Genomic DNA, 21462 nt, shown 5'->3' with positions numbered 1-21462 from the left:
GTGTCTTAATGTCCATTGTTCTTCCTTTTTTTTTTTCTGGTCCATGGTATGCCCTTTCAGTCTGCAGATTTATTTCTTTTCAATTAAATCTTTCTGTGTGTTATTCCTTAATGCTGTTTTCTATTTCATTTGGTTCTAGTTTTTATTTACATTGTGGATAACTGTCTTCCCTTTGTGTCTTCAGTTTGTTTTAGTTTATTTTCTAATGCATATGTTGGATTAAGTCAGGATTTTCCAACATACTAGTAGTTCAGTTTTTAGCTTTCTCCTTGCTGTCTCTTGGTGTTTATAATCTTTAAGTGTTAGATGTATAATGGTATTACTTTTGTTCTGTTTTTGTCTTAAGTTCCTTTTTCTTCTCAATCTCTCATCTCATCTTTTGAGTTTTATTTTATTGAATAGTCTTATTTTCCAAATCTCTCTTGGGAAGTATTATTCCCTTTCTTGGCTTATGCTTTCTTCTAGATTGGATTCTCTAACTGTCTCTGCCTTTTTTGTTCCTCGTATTTTTATAAGTTTTTGCATGTTGCATTGTTGCCATGTCATTTCTTTTTATCTTTTTCATGCTTAACGTGGATGGTTCTGTCAGACTTCATATTTGCTCCGACATAGTTTAAGCTGGATACATCTCTTTGCCAACCTTCCCACTTGGGATCTATTATCTTCCACTCCAGGCTACCTTTGAGTGCTTGAGTGGTGCTTTTTATCCACTTTTCTGTCCTCTGGGGTATGGTTATGGGAGAAGATGGAGTGCTGTGCTGGGGTTGAGTGCAACAACTTAGGCTTGGTTCTCTACCGTCAGGGATAGAGTTTTAGTCCCACGGGCTTTGCTTCATTCTACCATCTCAGGATGGTGGCATGTCTTGTACTCTTTCCTGCCTCTGTTGACAATCTGTGTCCATACATCCCAGCTTATTTACCCCTTATTTTTTGATGGACATTTAGCTTTATTCCAAACTGGGCTTTAGCAATCATCCTTGCAAGTTTATCTTTATGTGTTTGTGCTATTACTTCTGAAGAGCAGATTGCTTGAGTTAGTGTTGTGGGGGTCAAACAACGTCTCTTAACAGAAAATATACCAATTAATACACCCAGTAACTTTGTGTAAGAGTGCTTCTGAATAAACAAATCCAAGGAAACAAATTAGTGGTTCTGCACGGGTGGGGAAATGGAGTGGTGTGTGAATGATATCTCAAAAACCTGTTAAGAAAGAAAGAAAGAAAGAAAGAAAGAAAGAAAGAAAGAAAGAAAGTAAGTTCCCCTTAACCTTGTCGACATATTGGATACTACTAATTTTTTTTAAATGTTTATTTTTGAAAGAGAGACACAGTGCGAGTGGGGGAGGGACAGAGAGACAGACAGAGACAGAATCCAAAGCAGGCTCCAGGCTCTGAGCTGTCAGCACAGAGCCTGACGTGGGGCTCGAATTCACGAGCTGTGAGATCATGACCTGAGCCCAAGTCAGATACTTAACCAACTGAGCCACCCAGGTGCCTGTATGCTACTAATTTTTAAAAATAATTGTTAATTATCATTACTTTAATTTACATTTCTATATTCGTGAGCTCAAATGTCTTTTCAGGTACTTGTTTATTCTTTGTAGTTCTTTTCTGAATAGCTTTTTATATATGTACTTTGTGCATGTTTTTGTTTCGTGGGAGATCTTTGTAAACCAGGGATATCAACTATTTTTTAGCTGTTTCAAATATTTTATCCCACTTTACCATAACTTGCTTATGGTGTCTTGTGATACAGCATTTAAAACTTTTTAATTTTTTTAATTTTTAAAAATTTTAGAGCAGGGAAGGGCAGAGGGAGAGGGAGAGAGAGAATCTCAAGCAGTCTCCACGCCTGGCACAAAGCCTTACACGAGGCTTGAACTCGTGAACCGTGGGATCATGACCTGAGCTGAAATCAAGAGCGGGACACTTAACCAGCTGAGCCACCCAGGTGCCCCAGTAAATAAACTTTACAAAAAAAAAAAGAAATGGTATTTGAGATGAGAGCAAAAAATGAGTACTAGCTGACGGCAGAATGAGAGAAGGTCATCACAGTCAGTGAGCAGCATATACAAAGGCTTTGTGGCAGGAGAGGGTGGCAAGAGAAAACATGGCATATACCAGGAATTGAAAGCAAACAGAACTGCTGGAGAGCAGTGTTTCTGGGAAGCGGTATGAGATGGACTAGAAAGAGATTAGCAAGACCAGATCCCACAGAGCCTGTAGGGCGTGTGAAAGGTTTTAGTTTTGGGCTAAGGTTCTTGGGAAGTTATTGAAAGGTTTTAATTAGAGTTAAAGATAGGTAAAAGAACTATAAGTTCTTAGATCATAATTACATTAAAAAATAGCTACAGTTGTAATGGTTTTCGCTGGGAAAAGGTAATTGTTTAGATGGGTATATGTTTCTGAAAACAGATCATCTGTTGTTGTGCCATACATTATTGTGTTTAATCTAAATTCTGATTGTGTCATTTACTCCTTGATGGTATGGTTTGTGGTAAGGGCACTGCATTTTAATTAAAGGACTAGATGGAAAATGAAAATCCTGCAATCATAAAAAGCCTTGATAATGATACAGTGAAAGATTAAGGGAAATATTTACATAGGAATTGATATCATATATTTCTCACGTTATTCAGTAATGAAAACCTGTTGACAAACGGAAATAGTTTTATCAAAATGATTATTGGGGGAGAGCTTTTTAAGTAGCTTGTCATTTGAAGGGTTCTGAATTGATTTTTTCTAACTTGTTTCTATTTCTTTGCATTTGTAGGAGAGTAATTATTTTGATGGAGTTAGACATTTTGAAATCAGCTGAAGCAGTTGGATTAAAGATTGGCAATCCCGTGCCCTATAATGAAGGTAAAAGGCTTTTTTTATAGGTTGTAGCACTCGATAGAATACCTCTTTATAGATCCAGAATTCTACCTTTTGGTTTCAGTTTGATTTGTTAGTCTTACTAAAAACTCATGATTTGGAGGTTTAGGAACCAGGTTATTCTTTCAGGTTTTTTAGTACGGAAGAAATGATGGTAGGACTCCAAAAGGAAAACTCTCTCTGTTTTTCTCAACACACAACTTCCTTCATACTTCTGGCTTGTCTGTTACCAAAAGTGTGGGGTTTGTCTCACACTAAGCAATTCTCTAATTCTCTGTGGACGAGAGCCGGTTGTCCTACAGTTCCAGTTGAGTTCTGATACTACCTATCCAAAGTTAGCTTCAGATTCCATAGATAAAGACAGAGTCCCGCAAGGCTGCCTCCGCACCCCTCCACCACCGCCAAACCCCAGTTCAGTTGCCAGTCAAAAGTCTAGGTAGTTCCCTCTGCTTCTGACCAACTGGCTGTAATTGAAGGTTCCCACAATCCCCTCCTCAGGTTCCATTAGATTAATGAGCTAGAGCGGTTCACAGAACTCAGAGAACAGCCAGATGGGAGAGGTGCATTGGACAAGGTGTGTGGGAGGGGTACAGAGCTTCCGTACTCTCTCGGGGTGCACTGTCCTCCCCGTGCCTCCATGTGTTCACCAACAGAAGTGCCCCAAACCCCATCCTTTGGGTTTTCATGGAGGCCTCCATAGACATGTTGGATTACCTCATTGGTTGTTGGGTGATTGGTTCCACCTCCAACCTCTCTCCTTTCCCCAGAGGTGGGGAGTGGGTGCTAAAAGTTCCAACTCTCATCACATGGTTGGTTCCCCTGGCAACCATCCCCATTGTTAGGAGCTTTACAGAAGTCACTGTGTTGATACTTAGTGTGATTGAAATGGGCTTTTTATAAATAAGATACCCTTAATTCCTCTTATTACTTAGGAAGTTGTAAGGGTTTTGAGAGCTCTGTGCCAGGAACCATGAATGAAGGTCAAAAAAATATTTCTTATGTATCACAATATCACAAGCTTGCATTAGGAAAAGAGGGAAAATGAAAGAATAGAAAAAAGTCCCACTTACAATAGATTAAAAATAACAAATACATTGAAGTGTTAATGAGAAATGTGCTTTCTTTTTTTTTTTTTAATTTTTAAAAAAGTGTTTTATTTAGTTTTGAGAGAGAGACAAACAGGAAGAGTTGGGGGGTGGGCAGAGAGAAGGAGACACAATCTGAAGCAGGCTCCAGGCCCCAAGCTGTCAGCACAGAGCCCTGTGTGGGGCTCAAACTCAACAAACCATGAGATCATGACCTGAGCTGCAGACGAAAGCTCAACCGACTGAGCCACCCAGGTGCCCTGACAGATGTACTTTCTTAAGATCATTCTTATGCACATTTTTGGTTTTATTTTATTTTTGTTTTTAAAAAATGTAAAGCACGGGCACCTGGCTGTCGGTAGAACAATCAACTCTTGATCTCGAGGTTGTGAGTTTGAGCCCTACGTTGGGTGTAGACGTTATTAAAAATAAAATCTTCAGGGGTACCTGGGTGGCTCAGTCGGTTAAGTGCCTGCCTTCAGCTCAGGTCATGATCTCACAGTTCATGAGTTCAACCCCCACATTGGCCTCCACTGTCAGTGAAGAGCTCGCTCTAGGTCCTCTGTCCCCCTATCCCTCTCTCTGCCCCTGCCCTGCTCATGCACTGTCACTCTCTCGCTTGCTCTCTCAAAAAAAAAAAGTAAAAAATAAAATCTTTAAAAATAAATAAAAAATGTAAAGCGTGGGGGCGCCTGGGTGGCGCAGTCGGTTAAGCGACCGACTTCAGCCAGGTCACGATCTCACGATCTCGCGGTCTGTGAGTTCGAGCCCCGCGTCAGGCTCTGGGCTGATGGCTCGGAGCCTGGAGCCTGTTTCCGATTCTGTGTCTCCCTCTCTCTCTGCCCCTCCCCCGTTCATGCTCTGTCTCTCTCTGTCCCAAAAATAAAAAAAAAAAAAAAAATGTAAAGCGTGTAATCTTTTGATAGCTCACCACACCCAGTAGTTTTTAAAATAATTTCTGTGTTTATTGCCAGGCCATGAATAAACTCCCTGAAGGTGCAGACCATATTTTGTTCTTTGTTGTGTCCCTCATGCCTAACTTTTATTTTTATTTATTTTTCATTTTTATTAAATAAAATGCAAAACAGTGGCCACCCACCTTTTTGCACCTCTGTGATCAGAGGCAGCTTTCAGAGCACAGATCCCCAGTATTTGGAGGACAGGGTCCTTTTTGCCTACCTCGTTTCTCCAAAACTGTGTGCACAATGCTTTAGGAAAATGTGCACAGGGGCTCCTGGGTGGCTCAGTCAGTTAAGCATCCGACTTTGGCTCAGGTCATGATCTCACGGTTTGTGAATTCAAACCCTGCATTGGGCTCTGTGCTGACAGCTCAGAGTCTGGAGCCTGCTTCGGATTCTGTGTCTCCTTTTCTCTGTGCCCTTCTTCTGCTCACACTCTGTCTCCCTCTCAAAAATAAATAAACATGGGGGAGAAAAAAAGGAAAAGGTGCACAGCTAGCTGCCTGCCATTTAGCTGAGGGCCCAGAGGTAGGTAGCTGTTACTGTGCTAAAAGCTGAAATTGACTGTAATTTGCCATCCAGATCTTCTCCTGGAAGTTGCAAGCCTTCAGGAGACTCCCAAATTCCAAAATAGTTGTATCAGACAGATTCCGCCAGTGCAATTATAGTTTAGGTTAAGAGATAGATTCCTGGTACTTCCTAAACAGTGATTATCTGTTGATAATGAGTTTTATTTTCTTGTGAAAATATATAGAAAAGCACAGTGAAATCAGAATGATTTAATTACTTTAAACGAGAGACAATGATAATTCTAGAAAAAGACAAAGAATTGTAAATCACTGACCCTGTTAAAGGAAATGGCTCATCTGTCCCTCTACCAAGTCTAATAAAAATAAAATTAAAAATAATTAGTTAAATAAAAAGGGGTGCCTGGCTGGCTCAGTCGGTAGAGCATGTGACTCTTGATTTCAGGATCATGAGTTTGAGCCCTATGCAGGGCATAGAACCTACTTTAGGGAAAAAAAAAAAAAAAAAGTAAAGCCTCACTGTTCACCAAAATAAATTTCCAGATTTGTTTTAAAAATTAGAAAATAAGGGTGCCTGGGTGGCTCAGTTGGTTAAGCATCTCGCAGTTTATGACTTCAAGCCTCGCATCAGGCTCTGTGCTGACAACTCAGAGCCTGCAGCCTGCTTTGCATTCTGTGTCTCCCTGTCTCTCTGCCCCTCCCCTCCTCACACTCTGTCTCTGTCTCTGTCTCTGTCTCTCTCTCTCTCTCAAAAATAAACATTTAAAAAAGAAAATGAAACCATCAAAAATAATAAAGAAGATGGGGCTGCATATGGATTGGGATAATTCACAATGAATACATGATTACATTGAAATAAGATTTCATATGGTAAAAGTAGGAAGGTATGTAAACTTAAACTAGGATAAAATACTTATGGAAGATAAGACTGATAGAGGCACCTGGCTGGCTCAGTCAGTAGAGTATGTGATTCTTGATCTCAGGATCATGAATTTGAGCCTCACATTGGAGGTAGAGTTTACTTAAAAACAAAACAAAACAAAAAACAAAACAAATAGCCAATACATAACAAAAAATATTTAGCCTTACTGGTTGTTTTTGTCTTGTTCCTGGTCTTAGGGAGATAGCATTGTCTTTTTCCATTAAGTATTATGTTAGCTGTAGGTTTTCATATATATATATATTTTTATCATTATGAAGATGTTTACTTTTAATTCCTAGTTTGCTGAGGGTTTTTATCAGGAATAGAATGGTGAATATTTTGTCCAGTGTTTTTTTCGGTGTCTATTGATGATTGTATGGTTTTTCTTTTTTATTGGTTAATATGGTGAGTTACATTCAATGATTTTTGAATGCTAAACCAATTTGTGGTTTCCGGGATATGTTATGTCATCATGATCTATTAATACTTTTTATATATTGTTGGATCTCATTTTCTGAATTTGCTTGATTTAACAAACCAACTTGATTTTGTGTAGAATTTTTACATCTATATTATGAGGGACATTTGTCTATTATTTTCTTGTGATACCTTTTGTCTAATTTTGTTGTCATAGTAATCCTGGCCTTACAGAATGAATTAGAAAGTGTTCCCTCTTAAATTTTCTACAGTAGTTCATGTGGAATTATTACTTTTTACTTAAATGTTCAGTAGAGTTTACCAGTGAAGCCATCTGGGACTGATATATTTTTTAGAAAGGTTTTTAAACTACAAATGCAATTTCTTTAACAGATACATATAGGGTTATCCAGATAATCTATTCCCTTTTGAGTGAGCTGTAGTAGATTGTGTTTTAAGGAATTTGACCATGTCATTTAAGTTGTTGGGTTTATTGGCCTCTATAAAAGTAAATAGTCTTGGGGTGCCTGACTGGCTCAGTCAGTAGAGCATGTGACTCTTGATCTCGGGGTTATAAATTCGAGACCCACTTTGGGTGTAGAGATTACTTAAAAATAAAGTCTTTTAAATAAATAAATAACGGTAAGTAGCCTAAAAACCCCAATTAAGTGGCAGAAATTATCAGATTGAATCAAATAAATGTAGTATTAGCCTTTTGGTGTCTGTGAAAGGCTGTAGTGATGTCATTTCTCTCATACTTGATATTCATAATTTGTATTCTTTTTTTTCCCCATGATCAGTCTGGCTAGATGATTTATCAATTTTGTTAATCTTTCCAAAGAACCACCTTTTGGTTTCATTGATTTTTTTCCTCTTTTTATATTTTCTATATTACTTTGATTTAAAAAACATTTTTTTTTTAAGTTCATTTATTTATTTTGAGAGAGCACAAGCTGGGGAGGGGCAGAGAGAGAGGGAGAATCCTAAGCAGGCTGCACGCTGTCAGATGACCTGGGGCTCCATTTCATGAAACTGTGAGATCATGACCTGAGCTGAAGTCAAGATTTCAGTGCTTAATGGTCTGAGCCACCCAGGTGCCCCTATGCATTGATCTTTAATGTTTCCTTTCCTCTGTTTATTTTGGGCTTAATATGTTCTTTCTCACCATTTCTTTACATGAATGCTGGCTCATTGATTATGACCTTTCTTCTTTTCTAAAATTAGAGGCATTTGGTGTTACGAATTTACCCCTAAGCACTGCTTTAACAATGTCAAACACATTCTGGTGTTACAAGTTTTATTCCATTCAGAGTGCTTTCTGGGGTGCCTGGGTGGCTCAGTCAGTTAGGCATCCTACTCTTGATTTTGGCTTAGGTCGTGGTCTCACCTTTCGTGAGATTGCACCCCAGGTCGGGCTCTGCTGACAGCGCAGAGCCTGCTTGGGATTTTCTGTCTGCGCTTCCCCTGCATGGATGCACACGCACGCTCTCCCTCAAAATAAATAAACTTGAAAAAAAAGTCAAATGGTTTTGTGTACACTTTAAAACAAAACCAAGTAAATAACATTTCCCTGCCTTATTTTTCTTTGGCCTCTAACTCCTGTCCAAAGGCAGTCTTTTCAAATTTTAAGCTATTTCTTCCATATTTTTCCCCATATTTATTTCCATATTTTTAAATAACATTTATGCTGTTCTTTCTTGATTTTTCAGTGTAGACATTTGTTTACTGACTTCACACTATGGTGAAGTCAGTAACATATAGTTACTGTATTAACATACAGTGTTCTATTATTTTCAGGCGTACAATATAGTGATTTCAGGTGTAAAATATAGTGTACAATTCTATACATTACCCAGTGCTCATCATGATAAGTGTGCTCTTAATCCCCACCTCTTTTATCCATCTTCCCACCCACCACCCTCTGGTAACCATCAGTTTGTTCTCTATAGTTAAGAGTCTGTTTTCTGGGTTGTCCCTTTTTTTCTTGATTTGTTTTGTTTCTTAAATTCCACATATGAGTGAGATGATATTTGTCTTTCTCTGACACACTTATTTTACTTAGCCTTGTACTCTCCAGCTCAATCCATGGTGTTGCAAATGGCAAGATTTTATTTTATTTTTTTATGGCTGAATAATGCCACCTTTTCTTTATCCCTTCATCTATCAATGGACACTTGGACTGTTTCCATAATTTGGCTATTGTAAATAATGCTGCAATAGGCATAGGGGTGCATGTATCTTTTCGAATTAATGTTTTCATATTCTTTGGGTAAATGTCCAGTAGTGGAAATACAGGATCATATTGGAGTTTTATTCTTTTTTTTTTTTTTTTTTAAGTTTTAAGTTTTATTTTCTACGTGTTAACATGCTTATTAATGCACTTTATTTTTTTAGGTTTATTTATTTATTTTTTAGAGAGAGAGAGAGAGAGAGAGAGAGAGAGAGAGAGAGAATTCCAAGCAGGCTCCATGCTGTTGGTGCAGAACTGGACACAGGGCTTGACCCCACAAACTGTGAGATCATGACCTGAGCCAAAATCAAGAGTCAGATGCTTAACCAACTGAGCCCCTCAGGCGCCCCAGACGCAGACTTTAATCTGATAAAGTCTGCCCCTAATCAGACTGTTGATTATTTCCATTTGTAATTGGTTAAATCAGAGAAAAAAAAATTAATTAATTTTTAATATATGCCATCAAAAATAAATATTCACTTAATGTGATCGTATCTGTTTTATGATATCAAAACATTTTTTCCTCCCCAAGTAAAGATTCTAAGTAAATATGAGATTTCTTCTAATGAAAAAAGTTACGCCTTATCAGCTGTTGAGCTTACAAAACAATACAGGGGATTGCTACCAGCACACTTACTGTAAGAGGAAAGTATGTCCAATGAAAAGGAAATTTAAAATATGACATTAAACTTGTATAAAAATTTTAGCAACGCCTTTACTTCATTTACTTTTAACTTTTCCATAAATACCAGAAAAGAAATTGGACAGTTTATAATGAAACGTAGAAAAATTTCTTTTTCCATAAAGCAAACTTACTCATCGTCTTTCCCTGTGGCTCCTCCTTCCAGTCCTCCTCCACTGTGCTAAAGAGCTATTGAGTTCTTCCAGATTTTTGATTAGACAGGTGGTTTCCAAGCCGACTGGGCTTTCTAGGTACATAGTTCCTGCACGGGGTTTTCCAGTCACTTGTCCAGCTTTGAAAATATCTCGGCCCGTTCATGTTCCACATGCTTTGTTCATGGGATGGATAGAGCTTTGAGAAGCACAGTATCCCCCAGTGTGCACTGCTGAAGAGCATTGTGAGCAGAGTAGATTTTTCACTGATTAAAATACTTTAATAAGTAGGGATCCAAAACGAGCCTGGTCACTCTCACTTTAGCTATTTTTTGCATTGTATTGCTGTTCCAGTGACCTTCCCCATTGATACTATGTGGCTTTGGTCACCTCCCAGCTCTCTTTTCTTGGCACTTGTTCTGGTAGTTCTATTTTTAATATTTTGACCCTCCCAATTGTCTTCCACAGTAGCTGCACCAGCTTTCAATCCTACCAACAATGCATGCAGATTCCTTTTTTCTCTACGTTCTCACCAACACCTGTTGTTTCTTGTGTTGTTGATTTTAGCCGTTCTGATAGGTGTGAGGTGACATCTCATTGTAATTCTGATTTGCATTTCCCTGATGAGGAGTGATGTTGAGCATCTTTTCATGTCTGTTGGCCATCTGAATGTCTTCTTTGGAAATATGTCTTTTCGTGTTTGCTGCCCATTTTTAATTGGATTATTTGTTTTTCATTATCAGTTAATTTTTTAAATGTTTTTTTAATGTTTTTATTTGTTTTTGAGAGAGACAAACAGAGTGTGAGCAAGAGGGCCAGAGAGAGAGAGGGAGGCACAGACTCTAAAGTAGGCTCCATGCTCAGAGCTGTCAGCACAGAGCCTTACATGGGGCTCAAACTTGTGAACCATGAGATCACGACCTTAGCCGAAGTCAGACGCTTAACGGACTGAGCCACCCAGGTGCCCCATCAGTGAATTATTTAACTAAATCTGAAGAGATGATGATCAGTCATGAATATTTGGAAAAGAATTTCTGACACAATTTATGAGAAATACATATGTTTAAGGAAATGTATGGAATAATTTTAAGAGCTTATATAATTTATTAAGTTAATAGTTTTTATTAGCTATTTTAATTATAAACATGATGTTTAAAAATTTTAAATGGGAGTGCCTGGATGTCTCAGTTGGTTAAGTGTCCAACTTTGGCTCAGGTCTTGGTCTCACGGTTTGTGAGTTCATACCCTGCATCAGGCTCTCTGCTGTCAGCATGGAGCCCACTTTGGATCTTCTGTCTCTCTCCCCTGCACCTCAAAAATAAATATACACATACAAAAATTAAAAATGACTTTTCAGCTGGTCAGTATAAAGGATGCCAAAGGTTGTATATATGACTTACCTTATTTAAAGTTTTCCATTATGTATTTCTTTCTCTTTCCCAATTGATTTCACAGTAGGAAATTAAATAGGTGTTTGGTTTTTTGTTTTTTTTTTTTTAATTTAATTTTTTATTTTTTAAAATATACATCCAAATTAGTTAGCATGTAGTGAAACAATGATTTCAGGAGTAGATTCCTTAATGCCCCTTACCCATTTAGCCCATCCGCCTCCCACAACCCCTCCAGTAACCCTCAGTTTGTTCTCCATATTTATGAGTCTCTTCTGTTTTGTCCCCCTCCCTGTTTTTATATTATTTTTGTGTCCCTTCCCTTAGGTTCATCTGTTTTGTCTCTTAAAGTCCTCATATGAGTGAAGTCATATGATTTTTGTCTTTCTCTGACTAATTTCACTTAGCATAATACCCTCCAGTTCCATCCACGTAGTTGCAAATGGCAAGATTTCTTTTGATTCTTTTTGATTGCTGAGTAATACTCCATTGTATACATACACCACATCTTTTTTATCCATTCATCCATCCATGGACATTTGGGCTCTTTCCATACTGTGGCTATCGTTGATAGTGCTGCTATAAACATTGGGGTGCATGTGTCCCTTCGAAAGAGCACACCTGTATCCCTTGGATAAATGCCTAGTAGTGCAATTGCTGGGTCGTAGGGTAGTTCTAGTTTTAGTTTTTTGAGGCACCTCCATACTGTTTTCCAGAGTGGCTGCACCAGCTTGCACTCCCAATAGGTGTTTGTTTTTAACTTAGAGAAATAACTGTTCTGGTTAAAATTAAACCGTTTCTGTTGGTCCTAATAAAGAAAGGTGCTTAGGTGGTTTCTACTAAAGTACACTAATTCACTGTCTAAATTTAAACTTATCAAGCATAATTCTTCAATTTATCATTAATCAAAAATTACTAGTCAAGCTTTTGCTTAAGAAAGATAAATGTGATCCCAGTAATTTTTGTGCTAGAAGCAAACTGCATCCTGTCCTTGTTTTCCTATCTGGGACTCAGTTCTGGTCTTCACCTCAGTGGAGTTAATGGAAAGGAAAGGAAAGTTTGAGATGCTCAGGCCTGCTGCACAATCACAGAACGTTAAGAGATAGAAGGAACTGTTATAGAGATCAGTTTAGAGATCAGTTTATGTGTTAATCATAAGACAGAATGAAAGTGAAGGAGGTGATAAGTGACTTGGCCAAGATTGCAGAGCAAGTTAAAAATTACACAGCAGGTGAGTCGCTTCAACAGATGAGACTCATTATTCCTGATTTCCAGGTGAAGATGCTTTCCACTGTACCCAGACCTTCAAAGATTAACCTTCATATCAAAATTTTTGCCTATTACGAAAATTGTATTTTAGTTAATAGAGTGTGTGAGTTGAATCTATTATAGGAATGTTTCTGTGTGTATATATAATCAGAAGTAGTCTAATTCATGTTAGTATATTTGTCCATTAAAACATGTATAATTTTTTTTTTTTTTTAATTTATGTTGAGAGAAAGAGTGTGCCTGCACGAGTGGGGGGTGCAGAGAGGGGGGAGAGAGAGAATTCCAAGCAGGTTCCATGCTGTCAGCACAGAGCCTGATGTGGGGCTCAAACTCATGAACGATGAGATCATGACCTGAGCCAAAATCCTGAGTGGGACGCTTAACCAACTGAGCCACCCAGGTGCCCCCAAACTTGTATAATTTTAAAAATGGAAATATAATTAAGATAATCAGACATCTGTTTTTTATAAACATTAATTTCCTTGCAACTTTTGAATAGATAATTACATGTTTCCAAAGTGAAAAGTACAAAATTATATATTTAGGGAAATCTTACTGCTACCCCTGCCGCTGGCTAATGTCATGTTTGTATCCACTGCTGACCTGTATAGGTAACCAATTTTAGTAGTTTCTTTTTATCTTTCGGGTGTTTCTTTATGCAAATATATACCAAATAAAAATATTATCTATTTTTATTCTGTGCTCCAGTTTGCTTACACAAAAGGTAGGATATTGTGTATATTATCTTACCTTTTTAAAAATTTTCTATGATTAAAAACATTTTTTTAATGTTTATTTATTTTTGAGAGAGAGGGAGAGAGAGAGCACAAGGAGGGGAGGGGCAGAGAGAGAGAGAAGCACAGAATCTGAAGCAGGCTCCAGGCTCTGAGCTGTCAGTGCAGAGCCTGACACAGGGCTTGAACCTATGAACTGTGGGATCATGACCTGAGCCAAAGTTGGATGCTTAACCAACTGAGCCACTCAGGTGCCCCTTCCCTTTTTTGATCCTGCTTTAAATTTTTTTTTTTAGCTTAGAGATATTTCCATGTATATACACTTAGAGATCTTCCTTATTTAAAAAACAAAACAAAACAATTAAAGAGTGTTCTGTTGTGTAGCTGTTCCATAGTGTAACCAGCCTTGTTACATTATGGCTTGTTTGCATGCTGTAGCAATGAAAACAGTACTGCAGCGAGTAACTTTGTACATACGTGGGTGTATTGACAGAGGTGGTTTGGTTGCCAGAAGTAAGATTGCCTGGATCAGTGGATAAATGCATCAGTGGTAGGTAGATATGGTAGGATTCCCCTCTGTAGCATGGTAACATTCTGCATTCCCACCAGCAGTGCATGAAAGTACTAGTTTCTTCTCAGCTGTACCAACAGAGTGCGTTATCAATCTTTTGAATTTTCACCAGTCTCATAGATGAAAGCTGACATCTCAGTGTAGTGTTTAATTTGTATTCTCAGCAAGATGAGCATCCTTTTAAATATTTGAGGGCTTTTGATTCTCTGTGAACTGTGTATCCTCCATTCTTCTTTTGGGTTGTTCGTCTTTTTCTTCTCCATTTTTAACAGTTCTTTAAAGAGTAGGGAGATTAGTCCTTTGTCTCTGATATGAGTTATAAAAAGCCTTCTTTACTTGGTTATGGTGGCTTTTTGCCACAAGCAATTTTTTTGTTGCTGTTTTTATGAGGTTAAATTTTCCAGTCTTTTTTAAATGACTTTGGAAGTTTGAACCATCATTAGAAAGGTCTTTAGGGGTTCCTAGCTGGCTCAGCTGGTAGAGCATGCAACTCTTGATCTTGGGGTTGTGAGTTCAGGCCCCAGATTGGGTATGGAGCCTACCTAAAAACAATTTTTTTTTTTCATCAAAAAAAAAAAAAAACGAGGAAGACCTTCCTTACTCCAAAGTTATTAAAGTATTCACCTTTTTTTTTTTTTTTTTACATATATTTACTTTGAGAGAGAGAGGTCGGCAGCGGGACAGAGAGAGAGAGAGAGGGAGAGAAAATGCCAAGCAGGCTCAGCTGTCAGCACAGAGCCCAACGCGGGGCTCTAACCCACAAACTGAGATCAGGACCTGAGCTGAAGTTGAACGCTTAACCCACTGAGCCACCCAGGGGCCACCACCAACCTTCTACCTTTTACTATGGCCATTGAATATGTTCAAATGTTACTTAAAAAAAGATTTTTTTTTTTTTAATGTTTATTTTTGAGAGCGAGAGAGACTGAACGCAAGCAGGGGAGGAGCAGAAAGAGAGGGAGAGAGAATCTGAAGCAGGCTCCAGGCTCCGAGCTGTCCGCACAGGAGCAGGATATGGGGCTTGAACTCACTAACCGTGAGATCATCACCTGAGCCCGAAGTCTGACACTTAACTAAGCCACCCACGTGCCCCCATGTTTTATTCTAGTATCTACACAATTACATTTTCTATATTTAAATCATGATTGCCACTTCTGTCTTACAATTGGTTTCTTGATTTATGGTGTTTTGAGCTTCACTTTTCATGTAATTTGGAATTGATGGGTTTTCTCTGCTCCTTCAACTCACTAAAGATGTAGTCTCTATGTGGGGTGTTTGTGTGTAGAGTATGTATTCATTCTCCTTTATGCTCTGTATGATTTTTAGAAGTGGGAAAATTTGGTTAATTGTGCTTCTTCCAAAAATGGACCCTTCTAGATTTTAATGTTTACCTATACAAAACATAGTAATTTGGTACTTTAGATTGGAGAAGGGGGCACCTGGGTTAAGTCGGTTAAGCGTCTGACTCTTGGTTTCTGCTTTGGGTTTGTGAGTTCAAGCTCCACATTGGGCTCGGTGCTGGCAGCATGGAGCCTGCCTGGGATTCTGTCTGTCCCTCTCTCTCTGCCTCTCTCTCTCTCTCTAAAAATGAATAAGTAAACTTAAAAAATAAATAAATAAATTGGAGAAGGAAAGCTGAAGCTTATGTAGGTAAAGTCCTAAAATCTTAAGTTGGAACATCACATTTGTTTTGCAGTAGTAAAGTTCTGTTAAAATGAGCACATTGGTTATCTTCTCAAGCTTTCAGGACAAAACAGTGTTTAGCATCTCTATGAAATCTTTGGATGCAGAAGGGTTGAGGGAGAGATCATTGTGCCCAACTTTATCACCTTTGTCCAGATTTCTAATGTTTTTTATGTTGTATTTAATTGAGTGGTTGCTGTGGACATTTTGTGTTTCAGGGGAAAAGTATTTGAGATAAAGCTGGAGTTGAAAGGGTTGAAAGGTAATTATCGCTTGGGGTCAGGACTATAGAACTAGCGGAAAAACTCCTTTGTCTCAATAGTCCATTCCACTCGCTCTTCTCTTTCTTCAGGGCCTGTTAAAGTGCAGAGGGATGAGGGAAGATTTTGCTGTCCAGGATTATTTGCTATTGAATTTCATTGTAACCAGATCAATAACACTTTGTTACTTGGGCCATGGTGGAAATAGCTTTGTTACAGTGGCTATTGCATTGTGGTGTATTTCACACAAATGGTTTCTAATTGTCTATTGTGAAGGCAAGGAAACTGTTACTAGTGAGGAGAGAAGTAAAGTTAGATTTGTATCCTCCAAGCACTTAACCCAGAACCTGTGACATATCAGGTGAGCTGTGAAATTAATTGACTAAACCCAACTGGGAAATAGGCAGAGGAATTACAAAATGTGCATTGAAATTGTTTGGAACTAGTACCACATTAAGTACAGATACTTAACAGAATTTTCCAAACATGAGAAATAAAACTTCAAACGTAATTCATGTTTCATATAATATTGGATTGGATGATTTTAAACTCCCATATCTATCACTATATATTTTTGTCACTATGTATATTACTACTGTGTACCTACAGTGTTTATAGCATTATTTTACTTAGACTTAAGTTTCTTATATGATACATAGTTACTAGCATTATTTATTATTGAAAGGTAGAAGTTGGAACTTTTTTCAGCCTTATTCCGATCGTATTAGGCCAACAGGAATTTTTAACTAATGGGTTGACTTTTTTTTCTTTTTCTGGTTGTTAAGAGGTACTTGCTAGTAGAAATTGAGTTTTTGTTACTCTGTATATTCTGTGGTTGTTAGCTAATTTTTCTCAGCTGCTGGCTCATTTACCACTATATATTTTTTAAATTTTTTTTAATGTTTATTTACTTGAGAGAGAGCACAAGCATGAGTGGGGGAGAGACCCAGAGAGGGGGAGAGAATCCCAAGCAGGCTCCGTGCTGAGTGGAACCCAGTGTGGGGCTTGATCCCATCATCTGTGAGATCATGACCTAAGCCAAAATCAAGAGTTGGATGCTCAAATGACTGAGCCAACCAGGTGCTCCTGATATATATTTAAAAAGAAAGTTTTTTAAATAATCTCTGTACCCAATGTGGGGCTTGAACTCATGACCCTGAGATTAAGAGTAGCATGCTCCATGGGGCACCTGGGTGGCTCAGTCGGTTAAGCATCTGACTTTGGCTCAGGTCATGATCTCACAGTTCGTGGGTTCGAGCCTCATGTTCGGCTCTGTGCTGACATCTCAGAGCCTGAAGCCTGCTTTGAATTCTGTGTCTCACTCTCTCTCTCTGCCCCTTCTTCCTCACGCTCTCTCTTTCAAAAATAAACATTTTTTTAAAGTTATTAAAAAAGAGTAGCATGCTCCACCAACTAAGTCAGCCAAATGTACCATTATAATGATAATAAAAATGATAGGTGTAAGTGCAAGTAACTTGAGAAGCTAGAGTATTTCTTTCTTTTTCTTTCTTTCTTTTTTTTTTTTTTTTTTTATGTTTTGTTGAGAGAGAGAGAGACAGAGTGCGAGCAGGGAGAGGGCTAGAGAAAGAGGGAGACACAGAATACAGGTTCCAGGCTCTGAGCTGTCAGCACAAAGCCCGATGCGGGGCTTGAACTCACGAACTGTGAAATCATGACCTGAGCTGAAGTCAGATGCTTAACCGGACTGAACCACCCAGGCGCCCCGGTAGAGTCTTTTAATGTCCTATTTCCCCCTGGTTCAGAGACAGTGGTTAAAGCTAGCACAGAGCAAAAGAGTCTAAGAATTAGGACCTTAATTCATCTTAGTGGGATGGTTTCATTTGCAGGTGGCACAAAACAGAAGATTAGCAGTTGATTCTCTGTATTGCTGTTTGGGGGTATAATTTCAGTTTTTAGAAAGATTTTCATTTAGCCGTGGACTAATTTCGGGTTTTGTGGTCAGCAGCTGTGTTGCAGCACATTAAATTGAAGGGCGATTGTTGCAATTTAGAATGCACCAGGACTCTTGTCATCCATTTGGTTTCAGGACTGTCTCTTGTCTCATGTGCCAGATTTGCAAGTGTGGGCCAATGCAGGAGTTTAAGATTGCCCTAACAAGATTAGTGACTTAGATGTTTCGGTTATTAGTTATGTTCTATATAACTAGAGTTTTGGCTGCCAGAATAGGTTGCTTACAATTAAAAATTAACTGGATGGTGGTGAAGTGGGTGGATCTGGTCAGACAAACGTGGATCAGGACTGGATTGTGCCTCCTCCTAGCTCTGTGTGACTTTGGGCAAGTTACTTGCTCTCTTTAACCCAGTTTTTTCATCTGTTAAATGAAGATAGTAATAGTGCCTTTGTCATAGTCCTGAAGATTAACCGTGTACCTGGTGCATAGTAAGCACTCAAAGATTGTAGCTATTATTAATATAGCCTAATTGGTGTCTTGTTAAATACACTGTGCTTTATTGAGTCTGAGAATCCAATGATTGTAATTGACTGTACCAGTAAATTATATACTGATAAGAAATTATAACAATTAGATCGCCCATTGGATTTTATCTGGGATCTGCAGTTTGCCTTTGGGATTGATCACCTTGTCGTTTTGAATCCTGACAAATCCCTTGCTTCCCACCCTTTATACTCTCCTCTGGTTCTCAACCTCATCAAGTCAAATCAGCCATCCTTTTTAGCTCCCATGGAATTGTTTTGTATCTGCTTCCTTACTAATCTCCCTTAAAATGTAAAAAGTACATTCTGTCAATTTTTTATTAAAAGAAATATGCTTTGGGGTCACCTGGCTGGCTCAGTTGGTGGACCACGCGACTCTTGATCTTGGGGTCCTGAGTTCAAGCCCAAGCTCAAGGCCTAGAGCTTACTTGAAAAAAAGAAAAAGTGGGGTGCCTGGGTGGCTCTGTCACTTATGTGTCCAACTTTTGATTTCAGTTCAGGTCATGATCTCACGGTTCAGGGGATTGAGCTCTGTGCTGACAGAGCGGAGCCTGCTTGGGATTCTCTCTTTTCCTCCCTCTTTGCCCTTCCCAAGCTTGTGCACATGCGCTCTCTTTCCCATTCTCTCTCAAATAAATAAACTTAAAAAGAAAAAAAGCATTCGGGGCACCTGGGTGGCCCAGTCAGTTAAGCATCTGACTCTTGCTCTTGGTTCAGGTCATGATCTGAGTTTGAGCCTCACATCAGGTTCTGTGCTGATAGCTCGGAGCCCGCTTGGGATTCTGGCTCTCTCTCTGCCCCTTCCCCTCTTGCACTCTCTCCTGCTCTCTCAAAATAAGTAAACTTAAATAAAAAGAAAAAAAAGAACACTTTGATGTGCTAGCATAACTGCTGTAGCTTCGTGTATACTGTAGTTCTGTGTGGCGTCAGATTTAGTACCTGTAAACACACACAAGACATTTATTACACTTTTTCTTAAATGTTTATTTATTTTTTGAGAGAGGGAGAAACAGAGTATGAGCGAGGGAAGGGCAGGGAGAGAGGGAGACACAGAATCCGAAGCAGGCTTCAGGCTCTGAGCTGTCAGCACAGAGCCCAGTGCGGGGCTCAAACCCACGAACTGTGAGATCATGACCCGAGCTGAAGTCGGCTGCTTAACCAAATGAGCCACCCAGGCAGGCGTCCTTTGGTGTTGGGGATTTTTAATAAGCAAACAAAATTACACAAAATATGGGTGCCTGGGTGGCTCAGTTGGTTAAGCGTCCGGCTCTTGGTTTTGGCTCTGGTCATGATCTGGTGGTTTATGGGTTCAAGCCCCGTGTCAGACTCCACAGCTGGCAGCGTGGAGCCTGCTTGGAATTCTCTCTCTCCCCCGCCCCCACCTCTGCCCCTTCCCTGCTCATGCTGTCTCTCTCAAAATAAACAAACTTAAAAAAAACCCACAAAATACTGTTGGTTACAGTAAACCAACTAAACTAGAGTAATGGCTGCTGGAGAAACAGCTACCAGAGTACTGGGAGGGACTCAGCTGGCCTTTGTTCAGAAGCTCCCGCTGAACACACATAAAAATCCTAGTCATCCACGTTTAAATGTCTGCCAGTCTAAATTTAGATAATTAAAAAATATATGTATTTCATTTGCAGGTGCTAATAATCTATCAAATCTTCTCTCTCCCAACCCCACTTTTTACCATATGCCTTATACACTCTCCTTTCAAATACCAGTTTGGTATTTAAGTTGTTCACCCCCATTTCCAGTAAGGATAAGAAAAAAATAGAGAAATGCAAAGTATATAGCTAGACAACTTACCCAAATATAAAATATTTCCAAATAGTTGAAATAAGAGGGGAAAACATTGGACTCCCTGCTGTCAGCCCAGAGCCCACTTCAGATCATCTGTCCTCTTCTGTCTCTTTGCCCCTCCCCCATTCATGCGCCTGCTCTCTCTCAAAAATAAACATTTAAGGGGCGCCTGGGTGGCGCAGTCGGTTAAGCGTCCGACTTCAGCCAGGTCACGATCTCGCGGTCCGTGAGTTCGAGCCCCGCGTCAGGCTCTGGGCTGATGGCTCGGAGCCTGGAGCCTGTTTCCGATTCTGTGTCTCCCTCTCTCTCTGCCCCTCCCCCGTTCATGCTCTGTCTCTCTCTGTCCCAAAAATAAATAAAAAACGTTGAAAAAAAAAAAATTTAAAAAAAAATAAACATTTAAAAAAAAAGGTTTTTTTACATTTATTTTTGAGAGACAGGGCACTAGTGGGGGAGGGGCAGACACACACACACACACACACACACGCACATGCACACACACACACACACACACAGAGGCTCCAAACTCCGAGCTGTCGCCACAGAGCCCTACATGGGGCTCAAACTCACAAACTATGAGATCATGACCTGAGCCGAAGTCGGATGCTCAACTGACTGAGCCACCCAGCCACCCCGAAAATGAATTAACATTTTTAAAAATCCCTAGCATGAAAAAAAAAATAATGCTTTAACTCATATGTTAAAATATCTAAAAAAAATTCAACCTAGAATAGGTAAATAGGCAAGTTATATTATTGAAAATTATGGTAAAATACTCAGAAAAAAATTTACATCTTTTAAGTGCAGTTTGGTGGCATTCAGTGCATTCATAGCTGTGCAAGTATCGCCACCATCCATCTCCAGAACTTTTTTTTTTTTAACATTTTATTTTAAGTAATCTCTACACCCAGCATGGGGCCCCATCTCACAACCCTGAGATTAAGAGTCACATGCTCCACTGACAGGACTGACTAGCCAGGCACCCCTACAGAACTTTTTCAGTCATCATCTCAAGCTGAAACTCTAACCATTAGACCATAATCCCCCATTCCCTACTCGTGCCAGTCCCTAGTAAACACTGTTGTGTTTTCTGTTGCTGTAATTTGATCACTCTAGTTACCTCATAAAGGTTAGTTATGTTGTGATAGAAATTAAGTGTTAAGAGATCAGCATGATCCCATGACCGTGTCCTATTCAGCAAGATACTTGAAGAAGCAGGCATGATACTGAAGAAGGGACTTGAGATGTGTTTGAAACAGTGGAACTAGGTGGAGTGGAGTTTGTATATTTTTATGGCTCCATCTTTAAATATTTAAATCTTTTGATTCTTTTGAATATATTTCTTGAAGCACATAAGTATAGTTTTATTTTTTCCAGTTACTTAGCCCCAATAAGTATAGTTTTATTTTTTCCAGTTATTTTTCCCTACCGATTTAAGAAACAGTTTACT

The 21462-nt window shown here is 39.0% G+C and overlaps 1 protein-coding gene across 2 annotated transcripts in view; it reads left to right on the top strand.

The window, feature by feature from the left end:
• Nucleotides 1–21462, top strand: part of RPA1 (replication protein A1) — a 74640-nt gene that overhangs the window by 27158 nt on the left and 26020 nt on the right. For both annotated transcript variants that reach the window (XM_078437588.2, XM_078437589.2), the window contains one exon: nucleotides 2773–2861. In XM_078437588.2, coding sequence (XP_078293714.1) covers nucleotides 2773–2861 — 89 coding nt within the window. The remainder of the gene's footprint in view (nucleotides 1–2772; nucleotides 2862–21462) is intronic.

This window comes from Panthera onca, chromosome E1, assembly GCF_046562875.1.
Source record: "Panthera onca isolate mPanOnc1 chromosome E1, mPanOnc1 haplotype 2, whole genome shotgun sequence".
NCBI lineage: Eukaryota > Metazoa > Chordata > Mammalia > Carnivora > Felidae > Panthera > Panthera onca.
This window is presented reverse-complemented; position numbering and strand designations above follow the sequence as displayed.